The sequence below is a fragment of the Podarcis cretensis genome (assembly GCF_951804945.1).
Source record: "Podarcis cretensis genome assembly, chromosome: 3".
In the NCBI taxonomy this organism is placed as follows: domain Eukaryota; kingdom Metazoa; phylum Chordata; class Lepidosauria; order Squamata; family Lacertidae; genus Podarcis; species Podarcis cretensis.
This window is the reverse complement of record NC_137172.1, coordinates 77,597,126-77,620,703: the sequence shown is the minus strand read 5'-3', so window position 1 is coordinate 77,620,703 and position 23,578 is coordinate 77,597,126. Positions and strand designations below refer to the sequence as shown.

General features: G+C 38.2%; 1 protein-coding gene across 2 annotated transcripts in view; it reads right to left on the bottom strand.

Annotated features, from left to right (window-relative positions):
- ASCC3 (activating signal cointegrator 1 complex subunit 3) overlaps positions 1 to 23,578 on the bottom strand; it is a 226,427-nt gene that overhangs the window by 67,458 nt on the left and 135,391 nt on the right. For both annotated transcript variants that reach the window (XM_079971589.1, XM_079971590.1), the window contains exons 17-30: positions 17,948 to 18,067; positions 15,164 to 15,328; positions 13,919 to 14,005; positions 11,990 to 12,166; positions 10,713 to 10,938; positions 10,156 to 10,310; positions 9,489 to 9,587; positions 8,718 to 8,886; positions 6,044 to 6,264; positions 5,626 to 5,711; positions 4,580 to 4,746; positions 4,325 to 4,470; positions 4,087 to 4,207; positions 2,483 to 2,625 (exon numbers count right to left, since the gene is read on the bottom strand). In XM_079971589.1, the coding sequence (XP_079827715.1) occupies positions 2,483 to 2,625; positions 4,087 to 4,207; positions 4,325 to 4,470; positions 4,580 to 4,746; positions 5,626 to 5,711; positions 6,044 to 6,264; positions 8,718 to 8,886; positions 9,489 to 9,587; positions 10,156 to 10,310; positions 10,713 to 10,938; positions 11,990 to 12,166; positions 13,919 to 14,005; positions 15,164 to 15,328; positions 17,948 to 18,067 (2,082 nt within the window). The remainder of the gene's footprint in view (positions 1 to 2,482; positions 2,626 to 4,086; positions 4,208 to 4,324; positions 4,471 to 4,579; positions 4,747 to 5,625; positions 5,712 to 6,043; positions 6,265 to 8,717; positions 8,887 to 9,488; positions 9,588 to 10,155; positions 10,311 to 10,712; positions 10,939 to 11,989; positions 12,167 to 13,918; positions 14,006 to 15,163; positions 15,329 to 17,947; positions 18,068 to 23,578) is intronic.

The window sequence follows — 23,578 nt, the reverse complement described above, 5'->3', positions numbered from 1 at the left end:
GCTTAGTTCTGTCCATCAGTCTGAAATAACTATGCCAAATGATGTCTGTCCTGAAGAAGATACTGAATCTACAAATCTATTTGCCCTCACAGGAGGTACTGATGCTCTGCAATAACATTGTTTACATGAACTCTCACAACCAAGGTGGAAGAAGAGGAGACTTTAGAACAATAACAGAAAACATTAAAGCCTACAGACCACATCTGGCCTGCCAAAGTTTTTATCCTGACTTACTGCTGCCAGACAGTGATTTTCTGAGGACTGGCTCAGTGGAAAAGTGGAAGGTAGAAACTTTTCATGGGGGCCAAACAACTTGCATCTGTTCAATAAGACACAGCTGATTTCATTGAAGAGGAGGAAGCAGCAGCACTGAAACAGAGTTTGTCGAGTTTTCTCTTTGCTTTGTGGATAAGAATGAAAGGCCCACTAAAATATAATTGCCACAGCCACAAAATGGCTCCCACGGGATGCATGGCCAGTCACAAAATGTATTGTACACTGTATGTGAATTGGACCCTTCAGCCCACCTGCACATGGTGGGAATAATACTGTACTGGCCTAGGTTACAGGGCTGTTGTAAAGATTATGATGATGTTGAAAGTACGTGAAGCAGTATGAGCACTGAAATGTGCTATGAATAGAAATGCTAGGTATCAGTGTGTGCTATCTTATGTACACCCATGCATAAATAATATCCAACACCTGCACAATTCATGCAACTGATGATGGCTTATAGAAGGCTTATGCAATAATAATTGTATTGGCTTTTATGGTGCAACAGGACCCCTGGGATGTTTTAATTTCACAAGTATCCTCCTGACAATTTTCCTCCTCCTCTTTTACACAATTGCCAAACTTAATTGTCAACTTTTTTGTGCTGTTGGGCTGACAAGCAGTTTTTTCACACCTTGGAATTGGAAGAATATGCTTGCATCTAATGTTCTCAAAATTCCTGACACCCCGGGCACTGTCTCTCTCTGAGCTTGTGCAAAATGTCTCCTTAATGCTCCAATCAGAAAATCTCTAAAATGGTTCTTCTTCAATCCATTTACGCACCCAGTGAATTCCCCACCCACGTTCTGCTCCAAATTAATTCTCCTTCATTTACACCACATTCATCATTATACTCCATACCACCTTTACATAAATACCTCTTAAACTGATTTAATTTCCCAAATTAATATCCTATCAATCAAACGGTCTGTGGACCTTTTAAATAAATACTTCTGCTTAGTCTCTTTAAAACCCAAACCTCGGCAAGCAGCATAAGTTCCATTGCTTACAACAACATTTCTAGCACTCAAAGCTTGCAATCACAAGTGCCCTTATTAAAGAACAAACCTCATTTAACTCAGGGACTTGCTCCCAAGCAAGCATGCTTTGGCTTTGAGGTCAAACACCCTTCCTAAAAATAATCATGTCCAGTAACAATGTTGCATTAAACCACTGATGACAGTTATAGTTAACACTGCTTTAGTTAAAATTTTAAAGACATTACCATCTAAGGACACACTCTGTAATTTTTAGAATGCTCAAGGGAAGATGTGACATTTAGCTAAACGGCTAAGAGATACAAGGTCATTTTCATAATACAAAATGGGAACTGTTAAGTGACAATTTATTCTTAAGAATTTGACCATACTGAATATGTGATCTGAATCGTTTGTTGCTATTTGCCAATTGAATATGATTTCTAGAGTACCATGTGTAACACACCACAAGCCACCTAAGAACAACAAAAAACATAGCTAACTAGTAATTGAAGTCTAACCCTTCGTGCACCACTATTAAGAATAGGGTGCTCAGAACATTTCACTCAATGAAATGAGAAGACAGGTTGGGGAGAATTCAACCACTCAATTTTAACATCAGAGGTAAATCATCAGTTTTGAAGCAAACAACCCGCCCCCGCCTAAATTAAGAGGGCAGCAAGTTTTACCAACTCAGGAGACTCCCTAGGCACAGAAAAGTGTGTAACTTTGGAAATTTAAATAAAAGGGAAAATTTAAGCACTCCAAAAGCAGCCCTGCAAGGAGCTTCCAGGGACTTATGGAATGTTGATGGCGTTGGAATGTATATAAATGAGAAATTCTGGAATAACTCTCCCAGCCATCTGCAGTGCAGGGCATTCCAGCTTCCCATTGAGTGAACTTCCATAGTTGCTGCTACCTTTTGGTTTTGGTAGGTGGAGCACACAGCTGCTAAATCACAGCTATGGTATGCTGGCCTGCTTCATTTGTTACAGGAAGATTTCATCCTGTCCCAGTGAAGGGGGAATCTAAAGGAAGCAGAAGTTGAGCACACTGTGCAAGTTTAGTCTATCCTTGAGATCTGTTGTGAGATAGAATGCCAGGATGTCAAGTTGAAGAAAAAAAGCAAACAAATAAAATGGAAGGGTGGTAAAAAGACATTGGGAGGGAGGGGAGAGAAGAGAAGAGAAAAACCAGAAATCCCCCTAATTCAGTTAACAGAAAATGTATACCTCTCTTTCATCCATATTCAGCCACTGTTTTGGATCATCCTCAGTTGCCAAAAAAGCAATCAACTCCAAAGCAGTAAGTCTGGTCTGACGTCTGGATGATACAAATATAAGAACTGGTTTGGCTGGAGAATGACTCCTGATAGCTGTGGAAAACCAGAAATTCAGAACAATGCAATGTATTTCCTTCAATCAGCAATCCTTGCACAATCCCTTTACATCAGCCATGGATTCATTTGAATGGAAACTGCCTGTGACTTAAATTGGTATTTTTATTATTGTTTTGTTGTGCTTTTGCACTCCGAATACCAAAACAGACAAGCCAAACAATCCAGTTTTATTTTTTAAGTATTTTCTTGCTGAGCATGAAAAGTTTCAGCTGGCAACAAAATTTTATGGGCTGTGAAATGGAGATTATAAAGGAAAATGTTGACACATTCACAACCATATTATATCAAACAAGTGTAAAGAAAACCTCTCTATAAATTAAATTTCTATAGCAATTTGATCAATCAGCCAAAGTTTTAAGAGCACCAAGCTACTGTTTCAGATACTATCAATATGTACCACATACTTGTTTAAATGCTAAAGGATTTGCTGAATATAAAATGATTTTATCCCTTCATGCAGTCTTCTGAAGTTCCACTTAATTTTAGGATAAATCATGGCAAAACATTTCTGCAAATGGAAACCAATGCATGTACACATAAGTATGATAGGAGACAATGTAAATATTGTGTCTTCATATAGAAATCAATATATCTATTGCTTAAAGAAAGCTTGACAGCTAATGAATTTTTGTTGCTTCTGGAACAGGTGTAGCTGAACAGCTCTGGACAGATTTATTGTTCATTAGTGTTTTTCTACAATACTCCTCCTTGAGGTGTAAATAATCTGAACTGCCAAGATTGGTCTCCAGTCCCCAATCAATACTTAGTTTCTGTCATAAGGCTAATTAGATCAGCTAAAAAGTCACCTCACAACTGTCGCCTTACAATCAACAGCAGTTCACATCACAAAATTTATTTGGGGACTTCTTTTTAATTGATATAATAAATATTCCTTATGGAACGTACACAGAACATGTTTCAATAAAATATGAAGGTGGTTCTTAAATCTATCCCGCTTGCCAGTTTAAGAATAAAGAATTGAAAACAGAGACATATTTGGACACACTGAATATTCTGAAGTTTATGGTTATTGCCCTGAAATCAGAATTATGCAAGCTTAGCTTGACATGCAACTTCTGTTTGCAATTTTTTAATGCTTCCATGAGGAGCAAATCTCTTACTGAATTAATACCACAAAAGGTTTTATGTTGTAAATCTTAAAATATTAATAGAAAAATGTTTACACAGTGTCAAATGTGAACAGTAATTTCAATTATTCTGTTTGAAATACATTTAAGTTCCACTGACATGTGTGGTGCTAGCATCTTTAATGTACAAGGCCTGAAGCTGGGTAATGTTGCTGAAACAAACAAACAAACAAACAAACAAACAAACAAACATTTTTCTTAAAGCAAACCAAGAAGATACACAACAACACATAACACAATTTGTCTAGCACAGACTTATAAAAATAAAGTTGTATCTTTGGCTGCATACCCTGAAATGCTGGCTTGTTCATGCTAGCCATACGAGGACAATAGTGCTGGCCTGGGAAGCCCTGAATGTGTACTTCCAATGGAACTGGGCGCACTGACGGCCTGAAGTTGAATAGCCCCATCTAAAGAGAAAACATATAAATGGTTCACTGTTCACGCCTCAGGTTGTTTTTATCCCCAAACCAATGCCAGAGTGCTCCTCCTCTCAAAAACAACTGGCATTCATGTCTTTTGCATACCTGATTGATATTTAGCCAATCGGCAAGATCCCTGGCATTAGCTAATGCAGTCGACAAACCAACAACTCTGACAGGCTTTTCTGTGTGAGATGAGATGAAGTTAGTACGAGACACAATAACTTCCAGCACAGGGCCTCTCTCATCCCCTAGGAAAGGAGGAAAAGGAAAACAGACATCAATATTCTTTAAAGTTCAACTCGCAATGCCAGAGCACACTTCAATTCCAGCAATAATAATGGTGAAAACGATGCTCACCTAGCAGATGGATCTCATCTATGATGAGAATGGAAACTTTTTGAACATAGCTTCTGTTCTGCCAGCTTCTGCTGACCCCATCCCACTTCTCTGGTGTAGTAACAATGAGGTCAGCTTGGGCAATTGACCTCATATCAGGAGTCACATCCCCTGTCAACTCCACAACCCTGTAAAGGGAGTCAAATGGTCATTGTGAAGCAATACAACACAGATTCATATCCGTTTTGGAGTAGACAGTAGGTCCAGAACATTAACCCTTAATATCAACATGCAGAAAAACCCCAAACCCTTTGCTGTCTCTGACTAGGATGAATCAACAATAGGATCCAAAGGCTGACTTCCTAATCCATCACCCTAGCTGAAAATGGAAAGTAGTCAATCTCCATTCTAGTTGTAGCAGCTCCTTTTACAGACAAGATCAAAGCTGGAGTTGTCATGAAAGTGGTAGTCTAGAGGTCAGTAGGGAAAAACAATATTCATTTTAATACAGGACCCTACTTATCCATGCTGAAAAAGCAGCAGATCTTCTATCTACCCTAGTCATGATTTTTATAAAGTCATCCCTATTATAAAGTGATTTCAAGGTGTGGTGTGTGTAGATAATATCTGAACATTTATCACATATACAGATTCTTAGCTAATGCTAGATCAATGTACAGGAAGTTTCTCTCTCTCTCTCTCTCTCTCTCTCTCTCTCTCTCTCTCTCTCTGATGGTGAGAGGATCCTGAGCCTGAAGAAATATTCTTCAGAAAAATACTTTTCTTCAGAAAAATACTCTTCAGGAAATTATTCTCTACAAGTTTTACAACTTTTACTGTCATGTACAAGTTATGCTGTCTTGTAAAGACAGCAGAATTCTCAAAGGACAACAAGTTCTGAAAAACACAACTTTCTTTTTTTATGCTACCTGTTGACAATTCTTTTGACATGGAAGCTAACCTTTATCTGAATATGAGGTATTACAGGATTGTTGTTGCTTTTCTTTTCTTTCTTTCTTTTTTTACAAAAAAGTTTTATTTCTGACCATGTTAAAAAGCAAGCTTACTTTTTACCAAGCTTTTCTTCAATTCTAATTTTCCAGTCTTCAATTCTCTCTCGCACCAGCGCTTTCAGGGGAGCAATATACACTGCCTGCAAGACAAAGGCCAAAGGAAGCAAGAAAAAGTGTGAACACACAGACATATTGTAGGTTTTAAAATAATTAATAAGAGCATTTAAAACAACTACAACATATTGCGTTTACTTCCTTGCATTTCTCATTCATTGGAAAAAAAATTATTCATATTTAGTAGTGGTTTTTCCATTTCACAAGTGTGGTAAAACATTTTTTAATGAACACACTCAGATAAGAAAGAAGTGTTCTTACACAATAGCACTGTCCATTTGCATGGCAAGTTCTGAACTAATAAAAAGCAGAATAAAAAAAGCGAACATTTCTCAGGAAAATAAATGTTTTTGCAAACCTTGGATGTAGGATAGTTGTTGAAAATTCTGAAGATAGCCAGTTCTGCTGCAACTGTCTTCCCAGAGCCTGTTGGAGCTCCAAGAAGAACATTAAAATCTGTGTGATAAAGCGTATGGAATATCTGCGTCTGAATTGGGTTGAAATGAGTGAATTTATACAGGGCTTCATACTCGGGACGTCCCAAAGCTGTGATAGGTAAAGGCTGGAGATCCAGTAATTCTAAAAATTGAGGAATTACGATTAGTATATATTTAAGCTTGCAACACGGAACATCACATCATTTATAATGTCAGCACCAAAACCCCTAGAAAACACATAATATATGAACCAGATTGTGAAGGATGCTGTCCACATTGTCTTTTCAAACCTATTGAAATCTAGATCAAAATATGCCATATCAAAGTAGATGCAACCCATCATTTATAATTAAATCATGGAAAAGGATACCCAAAGCCTTGAAAAAACAGGTGTCTGATTATACAGTAGCAGTTCTACTAAGAGAAAAGTCTTAAAATACAGCTGGGATGGGGGGGGGGATTCAGAAGAAGAAAAAAGAAACAGTGATGTATAATTGGATTTAATAGTACAAAAGCACAGAACTCAGTACTTGCATGAATGGAAGGCAGCTCACATAACTGACTTCACTTCTCTTTCTCCTTACAATCCCATGCACCCCTCAAATCCCTCTCAATATAGGTTTTCTTTTTTGGGGGGCTGTGTTATTAGGGGCTACAATGGGGGAACTGACCAAAACTGAGTGGAGGGAACTTGCTCCAATGGGTTCCCCTACAATGTTCTCCCAATTTTTCCATGTCTTGCTCATGACTCCACTGGAGGAGAGGCGATGTAGAAGCCCAAAACTCACTTAATGCTAAACCATAGTTAACTTCATGTCTGAACATGACTGTTATGTCCTATGCCTAAAAATGATACAAATAGGACAATGGCAGATCTCCCATATTTGGACCTCTAAAAATCTATTCACATGTGCAGGTCTGAATTATGATAATCTCAAAGTTGTTCTACATGGCAAGGCGTGTGGCAGAGGATTGATGTTTTGGTGTTACGGGGAAACTGCATTTCTTTACAACAAAGCAAAATAAACAGAAGTTTCTTAATATCTAGTGGGGAAAAACAACATTTCAAAAGAATGGGCCCACTCTATGGACAAGCAGAGGTGAAGCTGAGACCACAACATTAGTCCAAGCAAAGGCAGTTTGTTAACCTTATTGCAGGCTTCCTCAACCTCGGCCCTCCAGATGTTTTTGGCCTACAATTCCCATGTTCCCTAGCTAGCAGGACCAGTGGTCAGGCATGATGGGAATTGTAGTCTCAAAACATCTGGAGGGCCGAGGTTGAGGAAGCCTGCTTTATTGCCATAGTAAAGAAATGACAAATCACCACAGAATATTTGATTGGTTGATCAGGATAGACCATATCCCAATTATATTTTAAAAATGCAACGAGAAATTCAAGTGAAAACAACAGGATTATATAGAACATTCTGGAAGTATCTGATTGCCAAACAATTATGAGCTGTGGAGAGCTGAAGCTCTGATATGTATATAACAAGACTGGATTGGACTTCTATTAAATTAGTCAGGACTTGCATCGATTCTGTTACACAGATGCTTTCTTTGAAGTTACGTTTGGCTCAAGATCTCAGTGCCTCTTTTAGGATGCTTCACAGTAAGGTATGGATGGAGAGCCATAAAATCTGCTGAAGCTGCAGGACTTAATATTCACAACATACTTTTCATAGATATTTCAGAACTCTTTCATCATTCCCTGCTAATGCTGTGATTTCTTGGGATCTGTCAGAGGGAGAAAAGGCCTTTTCTTGATCTTTGTCTAGCAGGACCTCTGTACACTTCATTGTTTCAGAGGAACCAGATGGGAATGGCAGTCAATTACCATAAATCCTGGAGGTCCCCTATCTGCTGATGTGTAAATATCTTTTTGTTTCTTCTGAATAGCACTCATTGATCAGTCAATTAGATAAATAGGGTACACATGTTTAGCCAGACAGCTTAGGTACAGCACAACAATGGCTAAACACATCCTATGCACGTATGAATTTATACATGCAAAAACAGGGAGCTGTCAGCTCCAGACATGTACATTCTGAATGCACTAAGTATACTGGATTTTAAACAGGGATGATGACAAAAGAAGTCTATACAATAATAGGCACACTGGTGTTATATCTCTCTGGTAAACCTAGAAGCAGCAAACAAATGCATGTGCCACCTGTTTTTGATTTTGTGACTAATAAATGTGGGGAATGAATAAAATAATGTGAAAGTAGTGCCCTGTATTAGTTCCTAGATAAAACAAATAGTATAGTGAAGAAAAAATATTATCCCTCTCTTTTAAGGACAAAATATATTTTTCCTAATGGCACAAAATACTGAAAATTCCACTGAGAGACAATTAGAGAAAAATGTTGTAAAGCATAAGTCAATTTGCTGCAGCTAAGAGAGAAGTTCCAAAGATTCATTGAAGATTAGCTAATAGATTTCACTGTTGCAAAGTATTGACAGTCTAAACTAGCAACAAGTGAGGAAGGAAAAAACATAAACAATGATGCATATTATCATTTTAGGACGAACGATAGCCTTAGAAATCAAAATAACCTATGATTGTGCAGGAATGCTGCTCTCCTTTGTTACCTGTATGAGGTGGATGTCTTTCTGGTAGAATCAGATGTTGAAAATTGATGATACAGACAGCCTCAGCTCCTAACCATCTATCAGATACAGCCCGGATATAGTACTGGGATGGTAGTGGTTCAAAAATGGGAATTGTGAATACCAACAGCTGAGTCTCTTTTGCAATGACCTATGGTAAAAATAAATGTAAAAAATACACACATATACTACAATAATCACTCTCCAGATGGCAAAAATTATGTTGCTCTGTATTTTCATGTAAATGCAAAAAATGAAATACACATAAGCAACCGAGCTTATTGCATCTGTTTATATTCATAAAACACACAGTAAAACAGAAGAGAAGCAATTCCTCTCTTTTGGTTCTTTGGGCTTTAGAGACAGATTCTGTACTAAATGGCTTAACACAATAGGATTGGGCTCCTGCTTATTAAGTGATTTCTTTTGATGGAACTGTAGCTAGTAATAATCTGTATTGACATCTGTAATAGAAGGTAGCGTCACATATTTGATTTTTCATCTGTAAGTAATTGTTCTTTCAGACACACCAGAAAGGCAAATCCTTTATTAGATTTTATTTTTAAAGTGATGCCAGTGAATGATCACACAGAAATCCAATTTTAGCATGTGAATCTGAAAACAAAATTCAGACAGATACTGGATACCTAATAAAATTGTATTACAACATTTATATTAAACTGATGTTTATGGAAGTCTATCCCACCACTTTACGTGGTATGTGCTTTGTACTGCTGTGTTGGATACATTTACCTGCTTTTTTTGAATAATGAAATATTCTGAATGGTAAATATGATCATTGGTAGGGTCTTCCACCCAAATCCACCAGGGCTCTCCACCTGTTCCATGTACCTAGTTGACAAAGAAAATCCACACTCATTAAAAATATTCTAGCTCTGTTAAGACTTTCAATCTGCACATTAAAGTAAACTGGCGGGTGCATTATTTCGACTGATGAAAAAAGCGTTGGTAAAATGTCTCAGAATACCACTGTGCCTAACATCAGCAAGGCATATTTGAACCTATTTAATGTTGAAAGTAAAGACTCCTATCTCCTATGCATGTCCCCATGCAAGAATGTGTGGGACCAACAGATTTTTTTCTTAGTAGGCTTCTTGCAAAAAGCTATGCTTTGCAGTTTCCCTGGATTCATGGGATTGCTTAAAATTTACCCATGTGGTTGGTAACATTCAGTGTGATGGATGCCAATTTAGAGGCATAGCTTCACAACCTATATGCTTCTGATCTTAGTGAAGCAAAATACAAGATTCATATACCATACATCAATATCATCTGAAGTATAGGCAAGGAAAAGTTACTTTAAAAAAAATCATGCTCACTGGTTGTGTGTTGAGTTAAACCCAGAGGATTCCAAGTCACTTAGCAAATTCTCCAGGCTTTACGTTTTAGGCATCTTTACCTGATCGCTCCATTTGAAATCTGAAGTGATGTTCAACCTAACTCTCAGCACAGTGCGTGTAATTGGCTGGATGGTCGCTTCCATTGTAATGGAGGGAATTTGATGGACACACTGTTTGACCTTTAAGCCAATATTCACATGATGAAGCATGTGACCTGCAAAGTAAATATAAAACTTGAAACAAATCTGCATTTACCAGAAGTCTAAGGGAAGTGGTGGGGAAAGGAGGCAATCACACAACAACTTTTAAATTGGCCCAGAGAGAGAAATATTGCTTGGCCCAAGACCTTGTCCATGTCATCAGGTCGCATTTCAGCTACATGGGACTCAGTAGCAGGAGGATTAATATGTTTCCAAGAACAAAGCAATGTGCAAGCAAGTCAATATAAATTTAGGTTGTGAGCCTTTATTACAGAGAAGTATTTTCAGTAGTCTAAAATTAATACCACAAAGGCCTCAGGATAAGGGGAGGATTGAAATGCAAGCAAAACAGTAAAGACAGAAATAAAGTTCAATCTAGTCAAGACACACTGACTTAGCTTTTTCCTGTATCTTACCGATTTCATCTTTCCTCATGTCCTTCAACTTATCAATTGTGAGATTCTTTTGCTCCAATTTGGAAAGGACTGACGGTGGCAGGACTGAGAATTGACGCAGAGGGCTGACCCAACCCCACAATCGCTTGTCAATTACTTTGCTAAGGTTTAGTAGCCGGTATGTCATCGCGGGCCAGCGTTTTCGAAGAGCCACTTCAAAAAGAGCTCGGACAATACGTGCTGCATTCTGTAGGGTACAAGCAGGTGATAAATTGTATTGTTATGTCTATTCCTTATCTATTACAATACACATATGTTTCAAACGGAACGGTGCAACTATGGATGACATTAATTGCTCATATTTATTTCGGCCAAAACCCCAGTGTAGACTACAATTTAAACTATTAAAACAAACAAATGGCACAAAATATTCTCATTCCAACTTCAGGAGCTGACAGCACTAACTTCCAGGCCTGGCCACTTAATTCTGCCTTCCCTTGGGGACACACAGAACTTTCTGAAGGGATGATGCCCCAACATGGATGTTCAGGAAGGTCTTTCTCCATTGTAGTATCCATATTATGTAATTTTCTCTTGAAGCGGCAGCTGGCAGCTTCACTTTACAGTTTCCAACAACAAGCTGAAAGCAACTTAGTTTCATAAGTCATTTGCTGAGAAATTAATTTTTTTAAAAATTGCTGCTTTATCTTCTTATCTATGCTACCATATTGTATGTTATTTATTTGTTTCTTGTGGTTGAACATCACCTTGGATATGCAAATGCTTTGAATAGAAAAGCTTTTAGTCAACAAAGAGCACAAAGTTTGTGAAGAAAATACAGAAAGAATTTTCAACCAAAGTTTTTTGAAACCCTAGGATAGGCTTTCTGAAAGCCATGATAATCTACCATGATAAGTCTTGCCTTACAATGACCAACCACAGAAGTGAGCACTGGGTATATTCTAAGTCTGACCCTTCTTTCTTGGGTGACAATGGTTAGGTCAACAGGTTTTCTAAAATAAGAGATCATTTCCATTGTCCTGTGCAATATTTCAGAGCTTCATGGCAGATGCACAGAGCTCCTCAACAAACAACGTAACTGTGAAAAGGATCCTCTGTGGGCAATAAGCTATATATATATATATGCATTACATATAGGTTGAGACACATACACACAAAACTATTAGTTTTTCAAATCCAAATCTCATGTCAAATGTGTATGGGCTTCAACACATGGGGCCTCTAGTTTTCTGTGTTTCTGGGGTAAGTATTCATTGGATACATGCACACGTTCATACCTGTGCAACATAAGCAGAATCAGAAATAAGGGAAAAGCTGTCCATCTCTCCTCGGCTAACATATGTTTGCAGAAGGATATTTATTTTCCCGTAACTGTTCTCTACACCACCAGGAGCGGGAAGTTCACAGAAATCACCCAGCAAGGCTTCAAGCTCTTCTATTTCTTCTTCTCTCACCTGAAACACAAATTAATAGACTTTGAAAAGACTGGTGCAACTTGTTAAATCTTCCACATGAAAATTAAATGCCAATTATCTCTCAATAAATGTGTTTTTAAACAGTCTACAGTTTCTGAAAAACAAGTCTCCCAGCACTGTACTTAATAAAACTTAATTGAAACTATCTTAATAATGACACAATTGCATTTCATTATGTATCACCTTTTATTAAGGTTGCCATTGACACATAAAAATGTGATATGCCTCAAAAATTAAGTCTTCTGACCGTACCATCCTCAACCTGATGAGATTTCCCTTTTTATTTGACCAGAGTATGACCTCTGTCCTTCTGGATTAGGGCCAACCTGAATTAACATTAAATGCATTCATTAAAATCATATAGTTTGCATGTGGCATATTATGTTCTTAGCTCAAAACTCTGAAGTACTATGATTCATGGTATTAAGGTTTTCACTGTTAATAAGATTAAGTCTTAATGCAAGTAAAGAAATATTCATATCTACAGTTTGAATAATGCATAGTATTTCAAATTTTCACTCATACTTGCAAAACAGAGCATACATTTACATATTCTTTGATTTGCTGAAAGTCTATTAGTCTAAAACTTATTTAAAGAGGGTAAATGTTTGGCACCTGCAGGGAACCATACAGAGGCCGTTTCCCTTAAGCCCTGACCAGCTCATTCAACATGAAAGCAGAGCAGAAAAGTCACAAATGTCACTTGAACCATTTGCAGGATTTCTCAATCATCCCCCAATTATGTCACTTCAAGAAGACCCCACTCTGTTAACTACCAAACTACAGTTTGTTAACATCAAATCCTTTGCTTCACTGGCACAGCTTTTGAATGAATGAAGTGGCTGAGGTTTCAATAAACTTGAAGCGGCACCTAAACTCTCATCACAACGTCAGTTTTGCCTTTCTTCCTAACATTTAGGAACATTTGCATCCAGATTCAAAGCAGACTTTGGGAGATTGCGGTGATTTGATTTTTTAAAATTCTTAATTTTGCAAAAGAAAGTGACTATTCTCTAATGCAATGCTAGCCAGTAAAACTCCAACTCATCTTGAAAGGATTTCTTTATAAAGTACACTCAACCTCTTCCCCGTTTCTTGAAGAGCTGCCAGAACAGAACACTCACAGCCCTCTGGGTTGCATTCCTCATTAAGACTATTCACTTTAAAGTGAATTCCATGAATTAAAAACTGGGGGTGAGATCAGATGTAGCATGAGCAGGCATCTGCTTGCGTAACAGGGTTTCTCCATTCCTTCTCCCCCGTCCCCCCAGCAGCTCTCTGCACACATTCAAAATCTGCTCTAGACCGTTGGGAAAGCCTGAGAACAAATTCTGGAAGCATGGAAAGTGGTTACAGAGGAGAGAACAGAAACTGGAAGTCTTGTTGCACTGGATTTCCAGTTGCTGCACTGGATTTCCAGTTGTGCAAGGCAGGTAGACATCACTGAATGTTGTCCGGGATTAGAAAATGTACTCTAGTTAGAAAATAAGATTCTGGCCTAAAACATGTATATCCGGCCAGCTGTACTCAAGAAGCCCCTGTTAGTGTGGGCTTTAGCATTCACCAAACTCACAGGTGCAACACTGTGCATGGGAGACAGAGAGATGCATGGAGCTGTCGTTATATAGCAGTAAATGAAGGCGTTCCTGTATCCAGTAACACACACACACACACACACCACTTTCCATGTGTAGAAAAGAAGCCTTTAAAAAAATGGTGATGTGTTCTTACCTTGATCTGTTCAAATTCCTCTGCTTTAGACACTATAGCAAGAATGTCACCTTCTGTTTTATGAGCATCAAACAGTTCATTGAAAGTCTGCAAAAAAAGAGAGGTTCGCCTTTGAGAATATTTATCAATAGTGCCAATCTAGACACAAAGTGGTAGAGATGGAGAACTTATTGTCAACATCGCCACTCAAATGAAACCTTTTTTTATTTTGAAAAGTGATGTGGAGTTTTGAACACAGGAAGCATATATACTAGTTTCACATTGTGTAATTTAAAGCATTAGCTCGAATTTGGTTAAAGGAGCTTGCTATACACAGGACAAGATTCTTCTAAAAAGTCAAGTCATCAAGGTGCCAATGGTGTATCCATTTTTTAAAAACTGAAAGTTTAAGGTAGTGCATACTAAAATGTGACTGAGTCCGAATATGAGGACATCAATAATTTGATTTTAAATAACCTAAATGGGGCTGTATGTTCAAAGATGCAACATCTTTCAATTAAGATCCTCACAGTAAGTCTTTCAAATATGGAGCAACAAATGCTAACACTTTTCAGAAGTTCATATCACTTCTGCAAACACATACACAAATGTTCTTCATAGGGTGTTGGAGAATTATGTCAGAAATGGAAATGGGAGCTGAAATTGCCACAATTCAAATGTTTGTCCAAGGTCATTAACGAAATCATACAAACAGTATTCACTATATATATTTTTAGACTGCAAATAATATGTAAATAATTGTGATTTTATGCATTGGTTTCAATGTTTCCTTTCCACTGAAATGCATTGAAATTAATTACACGATTAATTACATTAGTTCCAGCCATTGTGGATTATGAAACAAATAATCAAAGTTTTAGTGGAAACCATGCTGCTTGTGACCAACACATAACAGGATAGAAATCACTGCCTCTTTACAATCCCAAGTTCTGCAACACTCTAATTACTGAAATGTCTTCAGAACATACACATTTCCAACATGTTGAATAAAATGGTGTTTTCCACAGAGTCAATCCTACCTTACTAGTAGTTTTCTCTGAACCCTCCCTTATAGAATAAGATAATGCAAACAATAATGTTACACCAGATTAAGTTCCCTCACCCCTCCAGAACTTGGATTTAAAAGCACATAAGCAAGAACAGAATCGTAGCTATTTATTTTATCACAAATCTAAGATGAAGATGCTGTTAAACAGATCTTCATGGCATTATTTCAAAATATGAGAAAGTATGCAGAGAAAGTACCTCAATTGTATTATATTTAATGTAGTAGTGGCTGGCAATTCTGCCTAGATCTGTAGAAGAAAAAAATCCAGTTCTCTCTTCAAAACGAATCATCCGAGCTTTGTCCAACTTTCGGCCAACTTCAATCACTAGCTGCTCTCTGTGCTTCTCTAAGCCTGGATCCATCTAAAATACAGTAAATCATTATATATATTTATTTGTTGCCTGTCTTCCCACTTTTACAGTTTCAGATTAATATATGGATATGCATACATAGTACAATTTTATTGATTTCATTTGACTCTGTTCAATTTATCTAGAATATTTAGAACTAAAATGCTTAATAAGTTTGGGATGTGTCGGTATACATAACTTGACAAATAACCTTATTATGGATAGTAATAACCTTATTATGGATAGTAATAACAAAAGGTGGCATATTTTAGAAGAATTTATTGTAGCTGTTGTTATACTAAGTAATAGCCAGATATATTAATGGTTTGAAGAATATTTACTTAACATATGAAATGCAAGGGGAAGAGGAACTAATTTTTGCTTCGCTATTCCTAAAATTGCACTCACAAAACCAAGCTTCCCCTCTAAGATGAAACCCATCCCTTTGAAACAGTAGGGCTGGGACCAATTTGTTCTGGACTCAGAGATGAGCAAAGTTTTAATTCAGTGTAACCACTGGCTGCAGTAGGAAGAAGTTACTACAAACAACAACTGAATGTTAGCATGAAGTTCTAAATCCCTTAACTGTATAAAGAATAAGAAGTCTCTTTTTTCCCCTGTAGTACATATGAAGACAGGCAAAGATTCACTGTATTGAATTCTCCCTTTTTTCCAGCTTGGGCTCCTAAAAGTCCTATTATCTCCCTATGAGAATATTCTGTGTTAAAGAGGGTCATTTCAGAATTCAAATATATTCAAGTATTCAAATATATTCAAGATGAGTAGAGGGAATTGGATTTTATTTAATGTTATAGGAACAATTTAAGCAAACACCAGGTACCAAAGGCAGATTTAAGAAATTTTCTTAGAATTTTATATTTGAGCCTGAGCAGTCTACATATAGCAGCAAAGACAAACACCTGCCTTTTCAGCATTTGTAAGCTGTAAGTCTCATTAGAATGTGAAAGTAAAGAATAAATTATCAGCCATAAGAAGGAGAAAAGGCTTAGCTTTGACCTAAGTGTGGTCAAATGATACCTTGTGTGACAAAAAATTATACTTGACAAACTATCCAGTCACTGCTTGTAGCTATGATGTTGCAATTCTCTTACAAGAAAAATGGGTATTTTTTTTATCAAAAAAGGATTCTACCAAATAATTATCATCATCACTTTGTCCTACTGAACCAGGAGAAGTTTTCTCAAGCAATGTGGGATGCCACCAATTATCTTTTTGTAACCAAGGTAGACAAATTATTACTATCCTTCTATGAGTAGCGGCAGGGCTGGATTTAGGTTTGATGAGGCCCTAAGCTACTGAAAGTAATGGAGCCCTTTATATGTCTAGCTGTCCTTTGTCAACAACAAATTGTCAGTTTTTTGTATTGAATATATGCTGTTTGGTAATTTATGGACCTAATAGGTATCTAAAGCTGTTTGCACATAACAAAATATGTATTTTATCAAAGTAATTGTTGAACTGAAATACAATTAAGAAATACAATTAACAAAAAGGTAAAGCACTCCTGACAGTTACATCCAGTCGCAGACGACTCTGGGGTTGCTCATCTCACTTTACAGGCTGAGGGAGCTGACGTTTGTCCGCAGAATTTTCCGGGTCATGTGGCCAGCATGACTAAGCTGCTCCTGGCGAAACCAGAGCAGCGCATGGAAGCGCCGTTTACCTTTCTGCTGGAGTGGTACCTATTTATCTACTTCCACTGGCGTGCTTTCGAACTGCTAGGTTGGCAGGAGCTGGGACCGAACAACGGGAGCTCACCCTGTCGCGGGGATTCGAACCGCTGACCTTCTGATCGGCAAGCTCAAGAGGCTCAGTGGTTTAGACCACAGCGCCACCCACATGTTTTTTATCTTATATTTTGGAAATGTACATCCAGTTTTCCCCCCTTTAAATTTTTGGGGGCCCCAAGAGAGTGGGGTCCTAAGCTAAAGCTTGTTTAGCTTATATGTAAATCCAGCACTGAGTAGCAGTGCTGATCATAAGATTACCTACTGAGTTCATTCAACAGGCTTGAATATTCAGGGTTTATTCTCTTAACCACTATACCAGCACTCACTCTCAGATTCTGAGCGTTGAACTGAAAGAGCTAGGGGTTATCCAACTGCTGGTGTGCCTGGCAACCACACATTCTGGTAGCTGCAGAAGGGTCACATTGAACCCCTTTCTCATAACAATGAATGTGTGGATGCGAAGGGGCATCAGCGAGTGCTTACCCACAACTGCTCATGCATTCATGAACGCACAAGGGGGTTCACGTGAACTTTTTCACATTTAGTTTGCAAAGCTTATATTTAGCACCGAAATACTGAGAGAGATTGCTGTACGAAACCAGGTCTGAATAGGCCACCTTCACATACGCTGTGTGCTCATTTGACTGTATTCTGTGTGTTCTGCCTGACTGTTCAAAACTTTATCTATCAGGATGACTCAGGAAAAATAATTCAAGTTGCTTTCCTTTTTACATTTTGTTCAATGGAGTATTTCCCATGTTTTAAAGCACTTAGAGGAGTTGCTGACGTCAGGAAAAGCAGCACTGGCAAATATTTAATCTCCCATCAGGAAAGGATTATGGAACCAGAAAGCAGGTTAGTTTTTTCATGCATTTTCTACCTGATAAGCCTTGTGACTGATGCCATATACTAATGGGTTTGCTCTCATCCGTACATAAAGGTAAGTGTAACTTATCCACTTTACTGCTTCCTCGACATTTGTCACTGTTCCGAGAGCAATCTGCAAGTAGGAAGAAATAAAATTAAATTTACATGTTAAGAGCCGAAATTGATATAAAGGCAACCATAAATTCTATGAGCAGGAAATGAGGAATGTTATAATGAAATATTCCCGAGCTGGCAAATTAAGGGGCTTCATTTAAAAAATAAAAATAAAAAAATGTACCAAGATTTATTTCACTATTTATTTATTTGAAGTATTTCCATCCTATGGCTTTTTCTTGAAATCAGAGGCCCTGATAGAAAGTTTCTCCACAATATTAGTTCTTTCATAGTAGGAGTGTCATATTCTGCCAACAAACTTAGAACGCAGTACACTTGGAAAACCAGATTATGCATTTCAACATTGCTGTGATGCTTTATGGAAAATGTTTGCTCAAGTGTCCTGGGCATCAACAGGATATTGAGTTGCATCCAGTTTTTATCCTTCACTCAGAGAAGGCTTTTTACTTTTGTGGAGAAATTCATGAACAGAAGAGAGAAGGCAATTTCTTCTGATTCTCATTTCCGTCTATGGCCTCCCTTCATGCAAATGTGCTAAAGGAAGCTGGAAAACTCACTGGTACAATACGGGAGGTTATAATCTTGCTTTCTGTATATTGGTCTGGGTTTAGAAGTTACATTCCATAAACAGTAGGAGCTTCAATTCATGGGAGCAGAGTTCTACTCACTAAATGATCCCTTTCAAATGAAACTTTGGATCCTACTGCATCCCATCATCATTTTGGGCGTTAACAATTTTGTACAATTCCAAGTGGGGAACACTCTTCTATTTAGTCATATGTATTTAAGTGGGAATGCATGTCAAGGTTAACAGATACATACACAAACACTGAAGTGATGCCACAGAATTTGTGTACAATTTTCTTTAAAAAAATACATTTCAATTATTTTACAGCTGTATCATTTCTCTTGAACTGCACATCTAGCTAAAGGGGCTGTTTTTAAAAGGGCAAAGCCAGAATGGAAACTACCACGATAAGACAATGTCCTGTCACCCCATATAGCTAGAATATATTGTAATATGGACTCTGCAAACTGACTCATACAACACAAATGCTGAAATGTGATTGAGACGTATAGATAGGCCGTAAATGCACACAATGTCATCAAACTATATTAAGTGCTAAGTAAAAACCAGCACCAAAACTACACCCATTTACTTGGCCAATTCCAAAGCACTAGATTATATGGAGTCACTGTAAAAAAAAAGTTCATAAAATAAATTCTGAAATTCCACACTTTCATTGATATTCACTTAGAAATTAGCCTCACTGATTTATATGGAAACTAGTTCCGAGCAAGTGAATTTATAATGGAAAACCTTGCATCCCCAACAAAGCACATTTACTTGAAAATAAGTACTACCAACTCATTCCCCAAGAGTCTAACCATCGTAATCCAATTCCCCTCTCCAAAATTATCCTATAAAACATTTCCATTCATTCTAACACCCCAAGCTTCTATCTTATCATAAACAAAGCCTTCTCCTAACCGAGCCCCACAACCTGTGTCAGGATGACATGAAGCTGTTTAAAGTATCTTTAATACAAAATTCTCCAACTGCATTAATAGCACCATATTTTGTTTGAGCCAAATTGTATCTCTCTGCTATCATGGACATTTAAAGTCAAATAAAGGTTATTTTGATATCTGAATGGGGCCGCATAAAGGTTAAAAATGCAGATCTACACTAAATGAGTGCATCTCCATCCAAACGAGAGGAAAAAAGGTACTAAGCCACAGGCATATCACACAATTTGTTACCTAAACTAATGTATGCATTTGATTTCTGCCCATGATTCAGTGAAGTACTTGCTTGTTCTATTTTGAAAGAGGAGTGAAGGCATTTCATCCTATTACACAACATCATTATTGCTCCTGGAAATGTTAGGTTTTGGACTATTGAAACTATAACACTCCTTTCAGAAAATGTAACAATGTGCTCCTTCTCAACATGTTCTCTCCCTGCCCTGCTATGATAGCAATATTGGCCTTGCAAAAATTTGCCCCTCTGAACCAAAATGCTGCTTTTAAAAATAGATAGCAAACAGGCAAATATGCAAAATAGCCCTAAAGAAAATCCTCACTGTGGAATTGCACTCGTTAAACATCAACAGGGCTACTACAGAACGAATGGATTAAAGACTGCAGCCATGAAGATGTTAAACTCTTTAATATTATTATAGCCCTTATTGAACACAGATGGTGCTGCAGAACATAAACTACTTTTGAAGATTTGCTGCCACCTTGTGTCCACTTCAGTGCCCTGTCGTCTTTTCTTTTTATAGAGAAAAAGGAAAGCTGAGCTGAAACCATTTATTTTGTGTCACTCCTGCTTTTTAAACACCTCCCATTTCAAGGGGGCAGAGAAAAATATACTGAAAGTATCATCTATCTTTTTTGTTCAGGTCATGTGCAAAGGCCCCAGGGAACTGTGGACACATAGACCTTGGAAGCCCCAGAACTCCTGGGATACAAGGGAGCAGAGAAACCCATTATCCTTACATGATCACACCTGGGGTAGGTTCCAGACATGAGCTGCCACTTAGGCAAAGCTTTGCATACTGTACTCTCCAATCTATTTCCTCAGCAGCCACATTCTGACCTCTGTCATCAGTCAGGAATCCATGCGCCACGGGGGGCAGAGGAGGGCCGGCTGCACCCCCACTTCTCAGGAAGAACATAATGGCAAGGGGGACACAAATCTGCCCCTTTCCATTGGCCAAGGAATGGACCATTACAGGAGTTTGCTTCCCGACACCTTGCCAAAAGAACACTCTGCTCCAATGTCCAATTGCCCTTGAGCTGCAGAAGGGGTGGGAGGGAGGAAAGCAACACTCTGGTTCCATCCATTGGCCAAGAGTACAAGGACCACCAACTGGTATCCAAGAAGACCACCAGAAAGGAAGATCAGCCTAGCCCAAACTGGATTTAAATGACTGTAGTTCACCATATACTCTAGGCATTTGGCCTTTGGCCAAAAAGGCTCAAGAGTGGTTTACAACAATCCGTTCTGACTTTGTTTTGGCCTTGAAGAAGAACTGATCTCAACCTTTCCTCTCCACATTCTGCCCCTTGTGTGTCTTGTTCTCTTTGTTTGTAAGCCTGGGCCTGTTCCTTTCCTCTTTTTGAAAACTCATGTGAACAGCTTTGGGAGAGAACAATTGTTTGAAGTGGCATAAAAATATAGTAAATAGATAGATGGATAAGTAGGAAAGAGGGACTCTGCCTAGACTCCAGTTCCAAGTATGAAGGCTGCCATAGGCATTGCCATACAAGTACAGCTTCCCCTCTCCCCAAATCTTGGAAGACATCTCTGAGCTGTGCCCTATGGCAGGACCTTAAAAAAAATCCTTTCGGAGGTGTTGGTATACAGGACTTGGACACAGAGAGAAACACTTCATTTTGCGCATTTGTTTGGTAGCTTGGCAAACATGCAAATTTTGACACTCAACGTCACCACAACACCCACAAGAAAATTAGTTCTAAGACAGGACTTGGAAATGCTTTTGATTTCTGTGAATGATTCATAACTACATAACTAAGAACATTTTATCATAAACAGTTTTGTTGGTTTATTTTTTCCAGAAACTTGACTCCTAAAGAAAAAAGCAAAAAAGCATTGTATTGCCTGCTTGATAAGGAAAACCCAAAGTAGCAGGTAGAATTCTGTCCCCCCCCCCCTTTACAAAGCTGAATAGATTTTGTTTGCAGGTAGGCAAAGAAGTAACTGTTCATTGCTATTTACAAGAAAGGAAGGCAGGTGCATAGCTCTGTTAGAACCAACATATGCCAGAGTAGATAACAAAACAACTGCTATGTCCAACTGTCATTAAAAACTGTATACATAGATTAGCTCATTTTCAGAAACATAGACTATAATCAGTTAAAATCACTAGGAATGCTGTCCCTAGAGAAAATAATTATTCATTTCTTACGTTTATAATTCTATTATTTAAAAAAAGTCATACAAACGATCCGAGAGATTGTAATGTGGATTAGTTTTGTTTCCATGCCCTTTTCCCTCTCAAACCAACCATACTTGTGCAGATCATCAGTAAATGTACATCATTACAAATGACCTTGTCCAAGATAAGCGTAGAGGACACTGTAATGAAAGGAAGATCTACACAGAAAGATGTAAAACACCTTTAATGAACTATATCCCTGCACAAAAGTTACTGGGTAGCTGAAGTATTGAACACTATAATTAAATCAAAATTTGCAAGGGGGGAATCTGGTGTGTGCAGAAGATAGAACATTTGCCTTTGAACTGGCACAGCATGAATTCTTTTCTCAAGTGCTTCAACAGCATAGTCATGCCAGTTTGCTTGTTTTGGAACTGCTACCATATTCTGAATGGCCACCTATTTGCCACAACACCCCCCCACCCCAAACGGCTCAATATTTTATGTCCTGCCAGAGCAACCTTCAATTTACTTGCTATTTTTAAAGCAACATTTCTGAACTTATTTGCCATACTGAACAGTGGGAGACATGCTTCAAAGTATTTTAAGTCCTTAACAAAAGCACTATTTCAGATACTTCCAGAGGCCTGTTTCTCTCCCCTTTTCTCTCTCTCTGTATATTACCCTATCATGTTACAGACCATGTTACATACATCTTGGCATCAATCCTGAGTGATGCGCATACTGATACTTCCCCTCACTTTTCAGAATATGTTTAAGGATGCCTGGTGTTGCACTACTGTACTGCAGCAGGCTATTTATATGAAGCCAATGCAAGGTTCTCTCATATCCCATTGGAATACCCTCTCCACCCGTTGCCTCCCTAGCCACACACCCTCTCTCTGGGTCATGCCCCTCATCAGCCCTGTCCTTGAACTCTGATGATGCCTTTTGCTTGTCTGCATAAAGGTCGGAGACTTGTATGTGAGCATGCATACAAACTAGCCTACTTATAAAATGTACACTCTGACACTGGCACGTGCCCCCACAAGGCTGCCCAGCAGGGAATGTGCCCCTCAGGCTCCAAAAAGTTCCCCACCTCTCTCCCTTAGAGCACCCAGCAGCTCACAATCCGCCAGATTCCCTTGCAGAGCTTAGGTGCCTATGCCAAAGAGTGAGAGGCTTCTCTAAAGTGAGGTGCTGGGGGCGTGTTTTTCGGTTTGAGTTCCATCATGTGCCGCTTCGTTTGAACATTTGAAGACTCACTTTTCCAAAGTAAGTATTGGAAATATATGAGCGTATCAAACAAAGAATAGCAGCTTTTGCTTGGTCTTTTAATAACATGTATCATTAGTATAATCCGTAACACCTATAAACAGCTTACTCTACTAAAGAATCTTATTTTTGAGTGATGTTGCTTATGTAGTCAAAATGGCACCACACACACACACAGTGCCAGAAGGATCTGGGGAATTCCAAGGTAAAAGTAAAAAAAACATATTTAGTAAAAAGTAAAAACCAAGTAAAAAACATATTTAGAAAAAATCCACTATGGGAAACCACATGTTAAGAACTGAGCATGCTTAGCAGCCATGGAAGGC